At 43.7% G+C, this 20758-nt stretch overlaps 2 protein-coding genes across 2 annotated transcripts; both read right to left on the minus strand.

The window, feature by feature from the left end:
* Positions 1-771: 771 nt before the first annotated feature.
* On the minus strand, positions 772-5398 carry LOC120755171 (caspase-8-like). Its single transcript, XM_040069826.2, has 7 exons — positions 5068-5398; positions 4719-4824; positions 3489-3624; positions 3284-3399; positions 2655-2793; positions 1629-2130; positions 772-1333 (listed from the first exon to the last, which is right to left on the minus strand). The coding sequence occupies exons 1-7, from the start codon at positions 5373-5375 to the stop codon at positions 1198-1200; spliced, it is 1443 nt and encodes a 480-aa protein (XP_039925760.1). The 5' UTR covers positions 5376-5398; the 3' UTR covers positions 772-1197.
* A 3757-nt stretch (positions 5399-9155) lies between these two features.
* LOC120755172 (caspase-8-like) lies at positions 9156-20444 on the minus strand. Its single transcript, XM_040069827.2, has 8 exons — positions 20415-20444; positions 16016-16342; positions 15703-15808; positions 14535-14673; positions 13028-13110; positions 12259-12370; positions 10731-11220; positions 9156-10019 (listed from the first exon to the last, which is right to left on the minus strand). The coding sequence occupies exons 2-8, from the start codon at positions 16321-16323 to the stop codon at positions 9887-9889; spliced, it is 1371 nt and encodes a 456-aa protein (XP_039925761.1). The 5' UTR covers positions 16324-16342; positions 20415-20444; the 3' UTR covers positions 9156-9886.
* Positions 20445-20758: the final 314 nt, after the last annotated feature.

The following is a 20758-nucleotide window of genomic DNA, read 5'->3' on the forward strand; positions in this document are numbered from 1 at the left end:
TGGCTGGTAGTTTTCTCACTACTTCAGTTTTTGTCAGGTGATCTGTGTGTACATGCTAAGATTCAGGTTGTTTACATTTTTCCTTTATGGGTTCTCATGGAACACATCTTACTGTTTACATAGATGCAGTTATTTTTCAACCCAAGAATTGGTTGTTATGTTAACGAACCTCTCACACCAAGATTGTTTTCACATGGGAACTGGCAAATTGCTTATCTACACTGAGAAGAGATGACAGGCTAACAATTTAATAGAGCAGGCCTGATTTTATGAGGCCTTTCTTTTATCATTCTTCGACCTGTCAGAACATTCCCCTACATTACAGTGTTAGCACTGCAGCACTGGCTCACAGCACCACGGTGTTTTTTTCATCTCAGTAGCTGATCTTATGTGAGCCCTACAGCTTTGTGACAAATGGGGGTAGATATTGAAGCAGTTCGTGTACATGCTCAGCCCAGGAGGGAATATAAAATGTTTTAAGGAGCTTTTCCTGTGCTTAGAACTAAGACTCAAAGATCAGCAAGGTAAGTGAACACAGGATAACTGGAGTTTTTCAACCATGAAGCTCTACCAGAGCAACTGATTTTCACTGTTGAGACTACTTACTCTGTGTAGAGGATACTCTGAAGCCCAGGTCACAGACAGATCCTGCCGAGGACGCCAGATGACAAATGCTGAACTTTATCTTAAGGTGTACCAAGACACTAAGAATGAATGATTCTAAGTGATGGGGACAAGTAACAAAACACACTGATGTGAGCTGATAACGTGCTATAAAATTTACAGCACTTCTCCCTTTATTTTGCAAAGGTTAGGCATAAAGTACATAAGGTTTTATAATGCTTGTCTTCTAAAAGTTGCCTTGCAAAGGTCCCTGATGAAAGCAATAGCAATGTGGTACTGGTAAGAGGACACCGAGTGTATCTTAGCCAGAAAACCACTGAGAGATCAGCTAAATAAATCAGACATAAATCAGAGACCATCTTTGATGCTCTCAAGTATAAAGTGTTAATACAAATTAATGTATTAGTACAAATTTCTTGAGGCTTTTTCTCCTCAGTTGTATTTTCAATTAAAAATACCTGCTCTTCTGTTAAGAGCAGGCACTGAAAGTCTGTCGTGTTTGACTGTATTCTGAGCTGATACCAGCTAATTCCAGGCTGCAGCAGCTCTCTCTGCCATGCAGTTCCGTCCCATTTAGTTGGCAGGAAAGATGAGCCTCTTCCTCAGTGTGAAACTGGGCTGTGGCATCTGCTTCTTTGCGCCCCGCTCACAAGTTTTTTTGCTCACTTCTTGATTGACCGCTGTCAGGATGGTGAGAACATCTTCCCCTCTGCAAAGACACAAGCGCAGTTTGTATTAGGCTGTTAACATCACCAAAATAACATTATCACTATCTTGGTACACACCAGTGCTAACAGCTCCTGGTTTTAACAGGCTTCAGAGCACTTCCCTAAGTCACTCTGAACAGTTTGCACCGTGCTGCTCTGTCCTGAAAACATCACTGTTTTTACTCTGAGCGAGCATTCCCACTGCATATCATCTACCTCTGCATCTAAATCAAATTCCTGTCATCCAAAAGGAAAATTCAGGTGTTGCCAAAAATAAGCTTATGGAAACATAGGTACCGAGGACAGCTGTACTCCAAGTGCTGGCACAGTGCCTGTATGTACCAGGTTCCCTCCCGAGTACTTCTGTAGGAGACGTAATCCTGCAGGGTGGCCATGCCCAGGAGGAAGTCTGGCTCCGCAGGGATGCAGTCCAGCTGAAACCTCGCATCTCGCACTACAGAAGCATCTTGCTCTCCAGAATCTGTTTCGATGGTCACACCTTTATGGAAAGCATCACCTTGGCAGGCCTGAATAAAAAAAACTTTTGGTTTTCCAGCAAGTGATTTGCAATTCTGTGCAGTGAAAGAAGTGGTCAGTTCCCGGATAGGTACTTCCTGCCCATCAACACCATATATAATGCCCTTCTTCCCATGAGACAGGATACAGCAAACAAAACAGTCCTTGTCCTCATGGTCTTTACCCTGGAAGCTCTTCACAGTTTTACGGATTTCTTCTGCAGTGAGGTCTCTGTATTCTTCAACTCTAAAATGAAGCTTGCTAAAGACATTCCTCAGAGCCGCTGGAAAGCAAAGAGAAGGGAAATTAAAAACATTTCATTACGTGAAAGTTGGACTCTGCAACTACAAATTGCATTTCTAGACATAACTGGTCATCTGCTACATGACTACGTCCACCCAGTTACATTCCTGGTCTGAAAATACTCTAGTAGTCTAATCACTAATCATATCTCTGCTGAGTTCCCTTAACTGTCATGAGAGGGTTTACTTGCTTATTTCTGCATATTTTAGAATTAGTATGCGTAAGGCTGATGCAAAGCTAGCCTCGCTTGTAAAGTCCAGGCTCAGGGCGCTGCTTAAGGTTGCAGTAACCTCACTGAAACTGCAAAATTCAAGTGAGTCATTCAGTGTCAGGCACTAAAAACTTGATGAGTTGATTAGGACTTGTCTGCACAGTAAACAGAGGCAACTGAGCCACTACAACAAAAGTAATTCTAAAAAGGGAAGAGTGAAATTCAGACCTTTAGAAAGAGAAACAAGGTTTCTACTGTTAAAGATTCACAGTCATCTTTAACATCCACTGTACCTGCATCCACATCTGTCCCCTTCCGATCCTTCATGTGTTTGTGTTCCAGCACTCCTTCCCTAGCTTTTGCAAAATTGTGATTGTTCAGGATCAGGCACACTCCACAGGGTCGGCTGGTCATCTTGTAAGCTTCAAGCAGCTGAAAAGAAAGACTCCTGGTGAAACTCCTGCACTCACCTCGAGCTGCTGCTGAGCTGTAGGGAGTGGCAGAGCAGGGTACAGAGCTGGCTGACCTCCTCTCCAGGCAGCTCTCCCTCAACAGCTTTGTTCCCAGGGCGTGGCAGTGCCCTGCCCCACTGCCTTTGGCAGTCTGTGCAGGACAGCACCCTGCTGGACAGTCGAAGTCAGGCTCAGCCCACGGGGTGCTCTGTTCACTCACATCTCTGCGCCAAGCCAGCTGCCAACTGCCTAATTCCTGGTGTCCAAACTCAGCCTACCTTGCTGCGCTTGCAGGTGTTTCTGAAGTGTGCCTGTGACACAGCTTCAGCTTAAAAGGATGCAGAGTTGTGCATTTTTCTTTCTCTAGACAGAGCTTTTAACAGTTGGTCTTAGAACAAGTGTTCACTTCATGGAGAGGTGAGCTCTTCTAAGACAAAATGATGATGTTTTGAAGAAATAAACTAACTTACCTGGGAAGAATCATTAAAACTGCCAGGAGGATCAGGTGCTACAGATGACACCAGATGTCCCTCAGACTGTCTTGTACTGACCCTCTCTTCCTCTGTGATGAGCATCTCTTCTTGGCCTGCAAAGCATTCACGATTAGTCCTCTACAATACCTGTACATCACTTCAAGAATAATTACAGGGAAGAGGCTGTTTTGTTCTGTTTTACCAAACAGGTTTAATCCAGCTTCAATTCTGTTCCACAGGCTGATGTTAATTTTTTCACAGAGACTCTTCAGCATACTTAGGTTGTCTTTCCCCAGAAGTCCCTTCTTCTCCATCTCAGTGAGAATGTCGAGCATTGTCTGGGTAATCAGAAAGGCAGTTTGCTCTTAGGGCACCTCCATGCTGCCACTGGGAGCAAAGCTTGCAGCATGCACACCTAAGTTTTAATGTAGTGACAGCACATGCGACCCACAGAGTCAATCCAGCTGACTGGGAGCTCAGGTGAGACCTCAGCTGAGCCAATTAATCCTAGTTCAACAAAACCTACAGGTACTGCATTTAAGTACCAACATCTTCTCAAACCATTTTCATTTCCTTTCTGTAGCTCAGAGGTGCCAAGATCTAATTAAGATCTAACCCAGAGGTCGTGCAGGAATATGTAATGATATTTTTAATGATTGCTTTCATTCAACTTTCAGTGGCTATCCTGCACTCAAACAGAAGAATCACTGCAGTGACCACGTTAAGCACTGGCAAAAAGGGTGTAGAGATTGCTCTGAAGTAAAAGGGGACCCAAGGGACAGAAACTTGTCAGTGAGTGGCAGAGCACAGTGGTCACCCCAAGAATTTACTAGAACAGCTCTCACAGTCTCCCCTCTGAGAAAAGAAGGAAAATCCGCAAAACTTTTATTAGACAGAACAAAGTACCAAGGAGTCAGAATTGCAGGCTGGGACGGCATAAAAGCACTGGATCTCCTGCAAGGCTACTTGTAAATTTGAACTCATTTGACTTAGCCTTGAAAGAATCTGCTGCTCAGATCTGTATTTTCTGCATTTAAAAAGAAAATAAAAAAATAATATCCAGTGAGTCACTTTCTGTATTTGATAATGACTTAGGAAGAAGAAAAGAATAAAACAGTCTGTTGGGCAAGGTAAGTAAATGTGCTCAACAGTTTTTTGTTGATTAAAGCCACAGAGTGCCCTGAGTCCCGTGTGGTGTTTGGATGTGATGGCCTCAGTGCCTGGCACTCTGGCACTGCAGGCTGTGACACTGCTGCAAAAGCTGTGCCCGGCCCCAGCACAAACAAGTCCCAGGGGCACCCTTTTTTCTTGTGGTGTTTTCACCGTACGAGTGACACCATAAAGAAGAGTGACGCTCATTCCCCCGTGAGCAACATAATCGGCTCTATGAATTATAGTAATAATTTTTAAGACGTATTAAAGAAATACTTACAGTCTCACGGGTTAGCTTGCTTTTTGGTAATTCTTCGGCCAAATATAACTTGAAAGACATCAGCTCATCTTTAGTGGTATCTTCATACAGCTGAAAGAGCGAGTACCTAGAGAAAGAAGTGGAGGGCGCTGTTTAATCGCATTTCCTGCTCCTCACTTGTCTACCGTCCCCCCAGCAGATATGCCCCATTTTTCCGTTTTGGATGGAGGACACGAGTCCCAGGACGGCCTGAAGTCCAACCCTTCAGCCCGGTGTTGAGAGGAAGTGCCGGCTATCGCTGCCAGAGTGAGGCGGCCGGGCGATGCGATGCGGCCCGGCCCGGCCCGGCCCGCCCGGCGCCCTCACCCACCTGAGGGGCGGCAGCCGCGCCCCGCCCGGCGCCCGCAGCTCCCGCTCCACCTGCTCCCGGCTGGAGCCCAGGTGGGCAACCAGGAGGTCGATCCGCCCGATGCAGTAGAGCAGCTCCCTGAGGAAGGCCAGGTTCCCCGCCTCCAGCACGCCCTTCTCGTGCAGCGCTTCGAACAAGTCGTGCGGGCTCCGGACGGCCTCCAGCCTCCTCCAGGGAACGTGGTCCCGGCTGAGGAATTTCAGCTCCGCCAGCTCGGCCTCGTCCAGCTCGTTGATGACGGCCAGCAGCGGGCCCCGGGGCAGCTCCATGGCGGCGCGGGCCGCGGGCAGCGCTTCCCTCTGCGTGCGAACTTCCGGAGCGCAGCGCCCCGCGCCTCCCGGGGCGGCGCCGGCTCGGAGCGGGCCGCGGCGGGCTCCGCCTGCTCCCGAGCCCCTTCTGCAGCAAACCCAGCCTGCTAGTGCGGGTACGAGGGCTTTTCGTGCAGTCGCCTGCCGCTGGTTCCCAGTGTGAAAAACGCCAATCGCTTGTTTTAAAAGTTTAATAGTAAATAAAAATAGTTACAAAAATAGAATTAGAGTAATAAAAAAATTTGAACAATTAGGGTTAGGACAATACGAGACAATAAAAACAAGGTAACAGACGTCTGGGTGCCTTCCCGAGCAAAAAGCTCCGAAGAAGGACCCCCGTCAACAAAGGATTATCTCTTAAAAGCAATAGCCTGTTGAATATTCATATATTTCATCCATGATGCATAAATTCCATTCAAACAAAGAATTCTCTCTGGTTAGTATCATTTTTTTTCCTTTAATCTCTGTGGCGTCTTCACGGCTGAGCGAGGCAGAAGAAGTTGGTCTCTTCTGACAAGGAAGTCATAAATTCTTTTTCTCTGAAAGATTTACGTTTTCCTGTGGCTGGTATATATAAAAACTACATTTTAGCTACAAAACTACATTTACTATACTATCAAAATATTAATAGAACGTTACTAATCAATACAACATAATACATATAGTAAATATCTTGCGTAGAGCCATACAATATGCACTTTTCACCCCAGGCACGCACAAACCGCTGCGATTTTCACACGAGAAGGAAGCTTTTCTGACACCCCTGGCTGGCATTCCTCCTTGCGATCCCTCTGGGCTGCTGCCAGGAAAGGCAGCGCGCTCCCCGCAGGCGTTCGGCCGCGGCAAACAGCTCCCTTCGCACCCGTGCCACAGCTGCTCAAGACATTCCTGCAACAGCGGCGCGCCGGGGTGCGGAGCCCTGCCATGCTGCACCACCTCCCGGAGCAGCGCCGCCAAGAGATGGAGCTCACAGCAGCAGCGGAGAGGTTTTACCAACAGGGATTTCATCCTTCGGAAAACGAACCTTAACACCTTAATGCTCACGTTGAGCCTGAGAGCAACCCTCAGCGCTGTCCAGTAAAGAACCAGTGCTCTTGCTAAGCACCGATTTGAAATCAGCATCCCAAAAATCCAGTAAAAAACACTTTAACAATATATTAAACAGAAATCTAGAAGTGCCTTGTCAAAACCTTACTTCAAAACCCTGTGCAAGATATTTGGTTACCACATGCACGCCAAGTTGGGTCAAAGGTGGAAGGAATCCAGAAAGCAAGGCACTTTTCAACAGGCCATAAGCTGACATCTCCTCAAGTCATGTTGGAACAAAATCTTCCTATCTTGTTCAAGGAGGTATGGATCCATCTGTGCACTCACATACCTGGACAAATCAGGCCTAAACACAAAGTGGCTACATATATAAAACTAAAGTAGAAGACTTTGGCCAAGCTCAGGGGATGTGTCCAGGATAACATTCCACCTAGCTAGGAATGAAAGGCTGGCAACAACAAGAACCAGCCACATGTGGGGCCTGGGGAGTTCCAGTGGCTGTAAATAACACAACAGAGTGACAAGTAAAGGCACACTTATGGAAAGCACACACATGAATTAATATCTGGGAATTCCCAAAGATCTCACTTACATATTTTAGCACGTTGCAAAGAAGTCATTGCAGATTAAACATACCATTCTCTGTTCATAATTTGAAATATCTCTAGTTGAAAAGAGGCAGATTTGAATAATTTCTGAATGTGCCCATGTTATTGAGGGGTTAGAATAAAAAGGCTGAACACTCAACACCTCCAGAGAAAAATGTAGCACTGGACTTCCGGCTCTACAGCTTAATCACCTTAATGGCATGTATTTTGTTTCCACATCTCCCTGGTCTTCAGATTTCCTGCAGATCTTAGAGATCACAGATAGAGCCAGCAATTCAATCAATCCAAATTCATCAGCACCTGAATTTGCAGCACTTTGAGAACTGAAGGAACCCTCGCACAGGTGATGGGAATACTCAGCTGGTGGGAATCTCACCGCAGCCCATGCAATGGGAGAAGCTGGCAGCCAGCTGAACACAGGCTGGCTCCTCACATGTGCCACCAGCCCATCCAAGAGCAGCACATATTCATGTCATCCTCAAGCCATTCAGATAGAGAGAAAGACAAACTTCCTGCAGGAGGTGGGCATAAAGATCTCTCTGGGAAACTGCTTTTAAACTGAAAGAATGGGTGACAAAATGTGAATGAGTGGGCAAGGACTCATGCCCCTGGACAGCATTATTTCTTCTTCTCCAGCTAACAGTCTGACCCAACTCTCCTAAGTGTTTTCCTTTTCAAAGAGCACCACTCTGATCTTGCCTGCTTTCAGTTTAAGTCTGCAGGACTTCAACTCACCAGCTTTTCTTTCCCACCAGGCTTCTGGCTCCACTTTCTGGTGGCTTCTGCTGTCTGAAAACAAAACAGAATTAAGTGCCAGGCTTTTGACTGGATTTGGCCTCCCCACCAGGAAGGAAAGAAAAGGCAAAGCAAAAAACAAAGCTGAGGGCCTTCAGAGGGAAAAAGTGATTGCACCTCACCGTTCTCTAGCTTGTAATACAGAGAAAAAACAGTCAGGAAATTGCAAAACCAACTTCCTTCTTACAACTCAGCTTTGTGGAAGGGACACAAATCCGTGCAAAACCTACCAGCCACGCTTTGCTCACAACAGCAAAACTCAAAGTGTGTTTTCTGCTTCCCTGAATGCTGCATAACCTACAAATAAATTCACAGTATAGCTGTTTTCTGCAGTTCTTTGAAGGATTTTGATGGTGTTTTCTCTTCCTCCTAGTGGGTCTTCATCTGCAAGTGAGAATGGTAAACTATGGAGGTGGCTGGATTTTAACAGGAAGAACAAAATACTAAATCAATTTCAATCACAAGGTGTGACTGATCAGCACCCTCTATAGCCCCCCCACTCCAGTGGAGGACAGCTCAGAGGAGAAGGACAAAAACCACATCATCTCAGGGAAGAAGAGATGATAAAGTCCAATTCACCTCAGCACCAGGGAGATTGGAGGGTGACCTCAGTTTTAGAGAAGACATTTGCACCTGTGAATCATCAGGTACCTCAGGAAATTTAACAAGGAATAATATCTTTCCTGAGCAAGCCAGACCACCATAGAGGGTGTGGATATGTGGCTCACCCCAGGCCATCATAAAAGTATAAAACCTGGACAACTGATAAAACTTTTAAACTTTGAAAAGAACAATGGGCTTGAGCTGATTTCCACCCATGTTCCACCATGAATGGGGATGTCCAGCGTCATGACAGCACACCTATGTAGCTGTCTCACCCTACCAAATCAAAGTCCTGTGTAGCCCTAAAGATACCAAATAATTACATTTGATATCCAATTCCTCCTCGTGTAGAATAGCTGAAGGAACTTGGTCTGAGTGTATCGAACTCTGACACAGAAATACGAGAAACAGAAATGTTATGGATTTACAGCTTCACTTCTGGAGCAGCTGCCACCTTCCAGCAAGTTTCTCAGAGAGGAAGCAGATACTGAATGGCCCCACTGGCATCAGCTGCCGTTATCATGACAGTCCTGAACCAGCTCCTTTCTACCATCTCTCCAGCTGCTGCCCCTTGGGTGGCTGCCAACAAACACTCCAACAAGAGCCAAGCTGCTTCTGCTGGGGTAAAAGTGTTTGTCATGCTGACTGTCCCTCAGAAAGCTCATCCAAGAGAGGAACACACCGCAAACCGAGGTGATACAGAAACCAAGGTGATTTATTAACAGAAACACAGAGCTTCCGTCCAGTATTCCAGTCATTGAAGACACTCTGTGCCCTGAGAGTTCTGAGAAATAACGAGGTGAGAATCTTTATTGCTGAAAAACTTATACAGTTGGGCTGTTTATTCAAGTAAATGATTGGCATAAACCAAACCAAACATTTAGAAGACAACCAAACTAACATAATCATGGGGTTTTGGTTCTTCTGGAGCAGGATGTTATTTCCCATGAACAATTATAGCTTCCAAAGACAGACAATGATTCGCCTCTACGTAAGGTAGCTACAACCTTACACATGCTGCCTGGGAATGCATCCTGCATTCCGAATCTGTTCATTTTTTTCAGATTTTAGGGACTTAAAACAACTCGGACACAAATGGGACTTCACTGACATTTCTGATAACTTTTACAATGCTACTTGAAAGTCCTTTCTCATGTGAAATGACTGAACATACTTCACTGCCTCTGCAGGACAAAAGGCCCGATGATCTGTGGTTTTCCTTAGCCTTACCCGACCGCTACAGATCCAGGTGTTGGAAGACTGATTCAATATGGAAGTTGGAAAATTTAGGTCCCATGCCTCCTTAAAGGGCTGGAGCTACTCCACAGATGCAGATAGTTTCTCATGTAAATTCTCTTCCTTGTCAAAGCCTACTCCAGATGTCATTCCTAATGGAGTGTATTCCTACTTGTCTGCTTTTCATTGTGGAACTTTGAAGACCAATCGCTTCAGCAGTGTTGATGTTATCTTTGGCATCTGCTTATATCCTTCTAATTCTTTTCCTGCCACTTCGTTGTTCACTTCGGTCAGGATGGATGTGAGATCCACGCCCCTTGAACAAAAATGAAGAGCAGTTACATTGAAACACATGGTACTTGCAGTTAGCCAGGAAGGGGATGTGCCTTTGCCCCAGTAAAGGGGGAACCCAAGGAAGGCCGGTATCTTCCTCATCCTATTGCCACTGAAATTGCACATTCCACTGAATAACCACACAATTCAGTGTCTTTTGGGGAAATGAAAGCAACCTGTAGCATTACTTTGGTTACAGCCAGAAGAGGTCACCAAGATGAAACATTCTCCATGTCTTCCTCTGGACGACATGAGAAAATGATATCTGAAGGGAAATTCGATTTTCTAAGGGAAGTTTATGAGGGGATGGGTGGGAGGCAACAATGAAAATTATGACTACAGAACACTGCGGGGTTTTGTCTGTGTAATCACTCAACAAATTCACCTCTAAACAGGTGTCACTGAAAAAAATAAATTTGTCAGTCGAAGAATGTTAAAAACCACACATACGCACTCTTGTCTATGTGTAATGTTGCAGCGTTACAACCCTGGTTTTGTCACGGGAAAAACGGAGGAAGTCACTTATACTTTGGCTCATCTCTAGAAGACTAATAATTTCAATTAGTGCCCAATTTCAAAATAAATACTGTTCTCCACCGTCCTGCAAATGCAAACCACCCTGTTTCAGCACAGCACGCTGAAGTATGCACGTCTGCAATACCCCAAATGTACAAGAATTAGAAGTAGTACTTACAGTGGGCAAAGCAACCTCATCTTCTCACAGAGGGACTGAATGTAAACGCTGCCAGTCTCGTGACTGCGGAAGCACACGCAGTCCTCCACCGTAGCCAAGCCAATCAGGATGTCAGCCTTATCAGGAATGGAAGTTAAAGGACTAGCATCCACCTCAAGGTGTCCAGAACAGTCTGGCTCTACTTTAACAGATGGATGAGGTTCAGAGCCTTGGCAAGCCTGGATGATAAACACCTTGGGTTTGCCAGCAAGAGAAGGACAATTAGTTCCAGTGAAGCAGGAGACTAAATCTTCGATATTTACACACTCATCATCAACACCTTTTATTTTGCCTTTTTCACCATGGGAGAAAATGAAGCAAACAAAACAGTCCATATTTCTATGATCTTTTCTGCTGTATTCTTTAACTGTGTCACATATATCTTTTCGTTCTAGATCCATGTACTCAACTGTTTCAAACTGAAGCCACGTGAAGACCTGCTTCACAGCCTCTGGGGAAAAAATCAGAAGGAACATACACATTGTTAAACATACACAGTGACAAGGAAGATGCTGAAACGTGTGGTGGATCAGATATTAGCAGAAATGTTCAGATCCACCAGTAAAATCACCTGACGAGCTCTTAGCCTGCCAAATCCTATTAGAAAAACCCAAATGCCTAATTTGCCTATTTCTTTTCTTTTTAACACAACTTGGTTAAGTATCATGCTATCTAAAACAAAAACAGCTTTCAGGTTCTATGTTGTGTGGGTACAAATTTGTGAAGTTTACTGTGTTAAAGCAAGCTTTAACTACGCATTGCATAGTAGTCTCGGATGCCTAAGAACAACACTTGGCAGGTTCAAGAATTGCCACCTCTTTAGAATGACAAATTCTGCCACTCTTAGATGAAGCAGGCCCTTCATTCTGTGAGAATGGCCCACGCAGCAAGAAGGAAGACGGAATAACCTGCTCACAAATGCTATGAAGACTTCTCAGCAAATGGTGGCCTAATGGTTGTGTGGGCAGAGAGAAAACAGCTGGGAAGAAAGCAGCCTGTAAATGGGCTGGATGGAGTTAAAATATCCGTGATATGTCCTTTCAGGAATCTGATTTTACTTTTTTACTCTTGTTTATCTTAAAAGTGACTTGCAGGAAGACAGACTTTAAGGAAAGTTACGGAGCATTTATTTGAGCATTGAATATAATTTGAGGACTTAAAATATTTTTCTGTGATAGCTAAGAACTAAAAAAAACATCAAAAATTGGAAAGGTGGAGTAATAATCACTTTTTCACTAGTTGTACAAATAACCAATTAGGACAATGCCTTTTTCCTAGAACAAAAGGTAGATCCTTCTTTAAGCTGTCAGCTGAATGTTGGAAGTGGCATATTTCCAATTGGTACAGTGACTCACTCCAGTCTCTGGAGGCCAAGGAGTACCATGGACATGATTCTTCTTCACAGCAAAGATTTGATAATTGTTTTGGAGAATTATCAGAGAAAAAACAAAAAAAACCCCAAAAAAGCAGTAATTTAAAAAGTACTTACCTCCATCTTGCAATGTTCCCTCTCTATTGTAGGATGGATTTTTAAAAATGTAGTTATTAAGAATTAAACAGTAACCATGGGGGTTATTCTTCATCTTGTATATTTTCCCATGCTGCAGAAACAAGGGGAAAAAAAAAAAAAAAGCAGGTAGGAAAGCAGAGCAAAGCATTCAAAAGAGAAATACACTATATAGAGATTGTTGGTCTATCATTGTCTAAGCAAAAACAAACCGAACCAAACCAAACCAAAACGCAAAAAACCACAATGGTCAAGAAACAAGAAAGGAAAATTCTAAGGATACAATTTAGCTACAGATAAGAGGAATCTGCATTGTCTTCCTCTCTCTCTTCTGTCAGGATATGATTTTGACATGGAAGAAAGGATCCAGAAACACAAATTTGCATGTGCATAGGAAAAGTCCCTGCTCCCCAGCATTTCCTCTGAGGATCCTTGTGCAATTCCAGTGAGGTAGCGGGTTCTGCTCTTCCCTTCACATCTGTCCAGGAGTATCCTGGCCAGGACTTTAATGTCCCAGTCTCCATTATCATTAAGATTGGTTTTCTTCACTCAACTGTTCATTCATTTCTTGCTTAAAAGGTTGCTGACAACCAAGTCCCCACAAAGAAGGTTTGGTTTTGTTTGGAAAATAGAATTGTTCCAAGGCCTACATATAGAGCCAGAACCCCTCCCTGCTTAGTGATATGAATTTATGCTCCCTCTCCCAGAAGATGGATAAATACTTCCAAGGTAATTTTGAGGTATTTCTCACCTCTTTTGCTGCTCCCCCCTCTGCTCCTTTTTCCTCTGGCTGCACAGACACAGGATAGCGGACTTCTTCCCTAGAATAATTTTCTAAGAAGGAGAAGATAAACAAAGCATTTTAGAACTAAAAAGGATAAATCCCCCACGGTGCACATTTCAGCACTCAAAAAGCCAGAACAAGTAGTGAGGTGGAGGGGGTTTTCACACCAGTGAGACACCAGCATTTTGTAGAGCTGGGCCAAGCACGGCTCCAGCTCACAGATTACTGGTTATTATAGAAGCCATGCAGGGCTGTGCTCCATTGCTCCTCTGCTCTTTTACTGGTAGCAAGATACAGATAATAAAAGGCTGAATGTCAGTAGTCATCCCAGGCAAGCCATTCACCAGCATCTCCACTGTGGGATACGTAAGTGAAAGAGGAGACCCATTTTTGTACCATAGTACAAAATGCTGGCCCATTTACTTCTGAGGCTACTCTCTCTTCTCCACAGAATTTTATGCATAACTGGATGGAAGTATGCAAAATACCACCACAATGAAAGATCTCCTCAGAGCACTTATTTGAATACAACTTTCTGAAAAAAGTGAAGAAATCATCAAATCATGACAAGAAAACGAAAGAACAGTACTAATTTTACAGGTTACAAAACTGTGTTTAAATGAAATTTAATTGTCAGGGCAACAAGCTCTACACAACATGCTTTTTTTCTGCTTATCAGGAGGACAAAATAATAACAAATACTACTAGAAAGCCATTCCCCCGACACAGGACTTGCTTGCACTAGCCTCCCTTGGCTATCATCTTCTGCTCTTTCAGAGACACCGGCAGAGGACAGCAGCACTAAGACATGCAGGGAAAACTACTTGGTAGCTCTGCAGGGTACTGCATGGACTGTTTAAACGCATCTGAGGAAATTCACGTCTGAGTGACTCAGAAGGAAGTCGTAATTGACTGAGGCATCCTGTTTCCCAAAGGAACACCCAGCTGTGGTGCCAGAAAGCACCACCTCAGCTGCAAAAACCCGGATATACTTGAAATTTCCCATCTGATTACAGAAAGGTACAGTGAGTGAAAGGTACAATTCAGCCTGTGACTGGTTTTCAGGGCCTGTCCTTTGACCAAGAGCAAAGGGCCTGGCTAACAGCAGACCGTGCTGACAATCTCCCAACACAAGTTTACCCAAGTCAGTTGTCACTTCCTGTCTCTTACAGTGACTTGGAAGTTATGCTGGTCCAAAACCGGCACCGCACTTTTCCCACAAATATATTGCATTTAAGGCAAAGAGAAGGCAGAAGACCATTTACAAGGCACAGAGCATACTTCAAGGAGAGATACAAGAATCCATGATGGGAGTAGCAGAAAGCTTCAGAGTTCTCCAGAGCTGTTCTGCCTATCTTAGGATACCATAAAGTCTCTCCCTTATCGCTGAACTTCTAAGCTGCCAAGGATGAAGCCATAAAACCTACAAAGGACCCCAGCTCCTGTTGTTACACAGCAGATTAAATAAATATACCTTTTCTTTTCCCTTCATAGGCTTCAATTTTTTTCTTTATGTCAGGTCTAACTCTCTGGAATAGATCTTTCAGGAACTCCAGGTTGTCTTCTTTAATTATCTCCTTTATTTCCATTTCCAGAAAGATCTGCAACATTGACTGGTAAAACAAAAACACATGACCCAAACTCATCCAGTGACCTTTGATAATTGCAGTATCAGGCACCTCTGGAACAGGGCAGAAGACATCATCCTCATTCCCACAGACTGACCAGCTAAAGACCTATTACTTTTTCTTCCAAAATACATTAAAGCAAGGGTCAAGATGCAATACAACTGAATAAACAGATTATCACTAAGGTTAAAGCAGGACAATTGCCTAGAAATTGCCTCTAACTAGGCTATGCTGCTTTGTTTCAGCAGCATAAAGCACTGATGAGGATAACATAACATCCTGTTGTGCCTTTGTGTTCTGATGAAGTGCTGCTAAGTCCTGTAGCTATGCCATTTTGCATTTTCTGTTACAGAAAAGCTGTTCGGTGCTGATTTTGTTTGTTAAAGCTCAATCGTCCACCAAGTTGGAGGTAAACCCACTGATTTTCCTCTACGTGCCACAATATAAATAGGACTTTTAAGGAAAGTTCTTAATAATACCAAGCATTTTTATAACACAGCTCATTACAAATATTAAACTAGCTCACCCAACCTCTTAATACTTTTGGAGGAAAGTTAACAATATGTTGTTACTCCAAATTATAATAAAGAAGAAAATTTACCCATTGACACACAAAAATTCATGGTTGAACTCACATTAGAACCTGATTTTCTGTCTCCAAAACATTGCTTTTCCTTTAGCAAACATCACTCTTCTTAGGTATAGCATAGGTCTTACAAAGACATTTGTCTTATAAACACCAAGGAGAGATTAAAGGAAGAGCGTGATGGGGATTTTGCAAGAAGACAAGATTAAGGAGTCAGGTGGCGGAGAGAAAATGGAATCAGGAGAGCAAAAAAGGCAAAGATACACTGCAAAAAATAAGGATCCATTCTTTCACACAGCAGCTGTTAGCTAACATCACAATTCTTTCAAACCAGATTTTCTTGAGACCAGACTGCTTTCTCTTTCCTCCCTTCTTGCAAGAACTAGAGGACTCTCAACTAGCAAAAAACTCAAGACCACTTTCCATACAGCATCCTCCTGGAGCTTGTTCTTTGGTAATAGTTTTTGGAGCAGGAACTTCACATTTGCGACGTCTTCTGGAGTCAAGTCCTCTGCAATTCTATACAGCAGTTGCCTGGCAATGAAGAACAGAGACACCTTCAAGGAAGCTATAAGGAGTAAACACCACATTTAAACACCTGAACTGCAAAATGTAAAGCTTGCAATGGCAGGAATTCGTGTGTGTTAAATACAGTTGTGCTGGGATATTCAGGAGACAGCAGTGCAGAGAGAAAAGCCGGCTGAGGCTGCACTGTTGCATTCTGCATGTTCCCGTGTTTACCTGTACGCCGACACCAGCGCCCTGCCCAGGATCCGCAGCTCTCTCTCCATCTGCTCCCGGCTGGAGCCCAGGGACGTCAGGAGGTCGATCCGACAGATCCGGTAGAGCAGCTCCTTCAGGAAGAACAGGTTCCCCACCCCGATCAAGTCTTTCTCCTGCAGCACTTCAAAGAAGGCCTTGGGCTCCTGGATGGCTTCCAGCTTCCTCCTGGGGACATGATCCAGGCTGAGGAATTTAAGAGCTGCCAGCTCCTCGGTGACCAAAGCCTCAGAAATTTCAAAAAGCACCTTGAGGAAATCTGTATTCATTTCACATCAGGATTTGGATCTAAACACAAACAGCAGTTGATTTCATTTGTCAGTAAGACTAGTGCAACAACATGATTTATAGAAGAGGTATCACGTCAGCGTAGAATAGCCCAAAATACATACATGCAGTCAGAAGTATTTCAATGGAGAGAGGCTGTCTTGCTATCGTAGCTTTGATGCTTAGCTCTTTCAGTTCTCTGGACTTAAAAAAGACTATTAAAGCCTCTGTACTAAGTGACATTAGCAGAGAAAGTCATAGATCATTCTTGCTTCCTATGGTGTGTCTAGACAGTGGGAAATACCAATGTACAGGATGGACAATCCTGGCAGGCTGCTGCTGGTTTTGTTTGGGTTTGGGTTTTTCTGAAGTTTAATACCATTTGGGAGAAACCGTCACTTGTCGGTCTGAAATACAGACTATGTAGTAAATGAGACTGCCAAATTCTACACCATAACAAAGCTTTTACATCATAACAAGACTAAGAATCCACAAGAGTATAGCTACTCTAAGCTATCTGGCTTCTCCTGTCTTTTTACGCTGCTTCTGGTCAGCATACCCAAAGCACCTCTTCCTGTTTTGGTTTATCTGCAGCAAGTAAAACTCAGTTCCCAGCTCTCAATTAATTTGTTATATTAAAAGCAAATACAGATCATGTCAACCCTTTTAAAAAGGCCAGAAGAATTCTTATCAAACTATCTCTGCTTCATGAAGCATGGAATACCACCTCCCTTCTCCTCCACCTTCTCCCTCAGCTTTAGAAATATTAAACTTGGCTTATAGATTCAACTTTTGAGCACACGGGGAAGTTAGAAAATACCAAGCCTTCCAGCTGTCTCCCCCTGACACTTAAGGGACCTGTCTCCACTGATGTGACAGCCCATGGGCACGTCTGTATCTGTTTTAAATCCTTGTCAAGCTGAACAAAGACACCAGACACGTGTCAGGAGCTCTCGTTGCTTGATTGTACCATCCTCTGAACTGCGGCAACCCGCTCAACATTTAAACTCAAAAGGTATTGGCTAACCTCCCTTAGATTTATACAACAGGCTTCCACAGGAGTGGGGGCTAAAAAGCCCTTAATTTTGCACAGTACACTCACGACTCCCACAACAAACTCCTGAAAAGGTGCTGGCTCACCGGCCACCACACCCAAAGGTGCTGTCTCGCAGACTGTGCCACCGCTACGCAAAGGTGCTGGCTCGCGAACCACAGAAATCTCCACAAGCTCCTCCCTCCTACAAAAAACTTCAAAATGGAATATGGGGTAAAATATTATAGCTGTGCAAGCCAAGCGAGAGAAGAAAGCAAAGAATATCCCCAGTCCTTAGATCTTGTGTTGATGCTGCCGCACGGATAGTCTGGAGATGGAGAGAGAATACAGAGGGCATAGAGGGGGGAAGGGGTGTGTTGTGGCTTAATGTAGTTTGGGTTTTAGTTAGGGAAAAAAATCCAAGAGCTACGAAGTGTTTCCCTGTAAGGACCTTGGCAGCTTCCCTCAGACCTGACAGAACCAATCAGCTGGCTAGTTTTGATTATTGACCCTGTTAAACCACTTAAGAGAGCTAAATACGCGTCTGTGAAATCACATTTAAAGACGAAGAAGGCCCGAGAAGCTCGGATTGGCAAACCCAAACCGCTGCAGGGTGTGGTGCTGTAGTTAACGCGGTGCGTGGCCACCATGTGAATTGGATCGTGCGTTTTGTTCTCACGTGCACAGGCAGCCTGTCCCCGGGAAGTGAGCTGGGCTGGGGGACAGCACGAGTCTCAGGATGGAGCATGAGGTGCTCAGCACAGCCCTGCCCCACTGCCCCAGGACACTGATCACACCTCTCCTGCAGCAATGCTCAGAACGTTTGAGATGAATCAGCCGACAGCTGGCACTTAAAGGACCTGTCTCCACTTCCTTCTGGTGAGAGACCCACTTGCCACTTTACTTTCTCTGTCCTAGGTGTAAGACACCTGAGAGTCTCTGAAGAGAAACTATATAAACGCATTCAGAAGAGGTCTCTTGTCTTATAGAGAGACACTGGCAGTGGGAGACAGAAAAGTTAACGATGACAGAACTTCCTACTCCTACCCTACTGGAATACTGCAATCCATTCTTACTTACTGCTGCTGCAAAGGTTTCGATAACAATACTCCAAGGTAGCCCAGCTGACTAACTGGTAATAATAATTAGCAGACAATTGTATTCTGCTCTCCTCCAAGCACCACTCGACAGCAAAAGAGCTTTTTGTGGCGTGCCCTTGGTCAGAATTGTGTGCGTTAGCAAGAGTGAAATTAAAAGTGAATTTAGTGAATGTACAACTGAATCTAGCGACTGTACTACTGAATCTTAAACCTTTGCGTTTCAAGTAAACTGATTAAACAGTGAAACGTGTTGTGACACGGCACAATTTGTGTTCTGCCCCAAAATACTATTTTCTTTAAATCCACTCAAACCGAACTCTTACACAGGCAAGAATCCGTATCATTCAACCCGTATAAACCAGCAGTATCTGCATGTGCTCAACCTCACAATTCAGGGATTACCTGACTTTATATTTCTATGACCACACAGGAAAAAATAATATATTCTCGGTAGTTAGTTATGAAGTTATCTTCCTTCTCACATAAATCACGCCTTTCAATTAAGATACAAAAGATATTGTTTTATAAGTATAAATATGTGAGATATAAAATGATGATATAAGATATAAGATATATAAGATATAAGAGGAATTTTTCTTGTAAAGGGAATTTTCATTTTATTTCTCACAGGCTGCAAGTTTCAAATCCCTCGAATTATTGCAGTTAGAAGAGATGTGCCACCTATACGTTACATTTAAACCCGTCAGTAAGTACAGGGAGCACAGTTAAAACAATATTTAACTGCCACTGTCTTTTTCTCCCAGTTTGCTAACTTAAAAACGCAACTGATACAAGTAAAATTAATATTAATATTAGTAGTAATTTTAAATCACTTACATGGGAGGACAACTCTGCAGAAAGTGAGTCAGCCCATCTCTAAAGTTCCAGGAAAAGTGTGCGTTTTTTGCATTACGGTATTGTCATGTGACTTCCAGAAGTGTGTTACAATGGAATAAAATGCTAATAAAGCAGGAGATCCCTACTTCAGCTACTTCACACCTCCATTTTCAGAGAACTGTTTATTACAGAACTTGTGAGAAAAACATGGTAAACAAGCCGTGAAGTAATCAGGTTTTGCTTTTGGTTTACGTTTTGCTTTTGGTTTACGGCAACAACTAAGCAGCACACCTAGGGCTTTCTATTATAGAACACAGCTCATGACTTTTGCTTTTATACACAAATATTAATGAAAAGACAGTGAGAGATGACTGAATCTACATATTTTCATTTAAAATATCTCAGTCCCACTGTCCTGCTGCGTCACCAGATCTGCCATGACTCACTCCCTTTCTCCGAAGTCAGTCTCCAACTCACCCGTTTATTTTTAACAGGAAGATATTTTTTAAATTAAGAAAAAAGCCAACTATTAGCACCAAATTGAAAAGCAGCACTCAGTAAATGGAGGGAAATCAACAACCAAACATTCTTCTGAAATTATTTATGTAATATACTTCCCCATTTAGAGGAAATTTGAACATAATTAACTTCTTACATCTTCGCTGTCTTTAAAGTAAAGAAAGCCTTCAATGAAAAGGTTCCCAGCCTGCAAGTTGCCGGAATCTTTCACGCAGCAAGAAATAAAACAGCACTCAGTATGACTACCAGACTCAGCAGACCCTCAAGGCAGCATGATGAAGAGAGTTAGGAGTGCTGAAATTTGTTAAAATTTTGAAATGAAAACAGTCATTCATGGATTTCAACCTATCTGTTTTTACAAACTCAAAATTATACCATACCCTTTGATGGAATCAGGCGTACAAATTCCTCCCAAAAGGCACACTCTAGTAACAGATCAGAAAACCTTGTTTCACGGGCAGGAACTGTGCCATCATCCAAAGGCTGGGAACAGCACAGAGGAACGCCACAAGTACTCTTTTCACCTTCAGATCCAAAATGTTTGTCTCCATGTCCTTCCAAGTCTAAGCATCTCTTTCCCTCCACCCTTTCTCCTGTGTCTTACCTGCACCAGGAAAAGAGCCACCGTGCTGCGATATGCACTGTGACAAATGGCTAATGGCTTCTCCTCTCAATCAGCAATATGAAGGTCCACCCCTTAGGCACTATTAGTTTCACTTTTGATTTCTTCCTCTCGCCCTTCCTGGAAATGTTACTGTCCTTTTGTTAAAGTAGTCTTCCTCATTTTCCTCGGCTCCCCTGCACTCTGGTTTCCTCCAGGACTGTCTCAATGACCCAGTATTTTCCTTGTGCAGCCTGCCAAAAATTCATCTCCCTCAAAAGGGTGATCTTGAGGAGGAAAAACTGCGGCTCCTGCCAGCTCAGCAATTGTAGCGACTGTCTTGTGCC

This window comes from Hirundo rustica, chromosome 7 (assembly GCF_015227805.2).
Source record: "Hirundo rustica isolate bHirRus1 chromosome 7, bHirRus1.pri.v3, whole genome shotgun sequence".
Taxonomy (NCBI): domain Eukaryota; kingdom Metazoa; phylum Chordata; class Aves; order Passeriformes; family Hirundinidae; genus Hirundo; species Hirundo rustica.

Excerpts from the sequence above, each read along its gene's own strand:
- LOC120755171 (XM_040069826.2), bottom strand. The coding sequence starts at position 5,375 with ATGGAGCTGCCCCGGGGCCCGCTGCTGGCCGTCATCAACGAGCTGGAC. Across the intron at positions 3,625-4,718 it reads GCAAGCTAACCCGTGAGACT|ACAATGCTCGACATTCTCAC; the intron begins GTAAGTATTTCT and ends CTGATTACCCAG. Across the intron at positions 1,334-1,628 it reads TTGGAGTACAGCTGTCCTCG|AGGGGAAGATGTTCTCACCA; the intron begins GTACCTATGTTT and ends GTGTCTTTGCAG.
- LOC120755172 (XM_040069827.2), bottom strand. The coding sequence starts at position 16,323 with ATGAATACAGATTTCCTCAAGGTGCTTTTTGAAATTTCTGAGGCTTTG. Across the intron at positions 11,221-12,258 it reads GGGAACATTGCAAGATGGAG|AGGCTGTGAAGCAGGTCTTC; the intron begins GTAAGTACTTTT and ends TTTTTTCCCCAG. Across the intron at positions 10,020-10,730 it reads ATGAGGTTGCTTTGCCCACT|GGGCGTGGATCTCACATCCA; the intron begins GTAAGTACTACT and ends TTTTTGTTCAAG.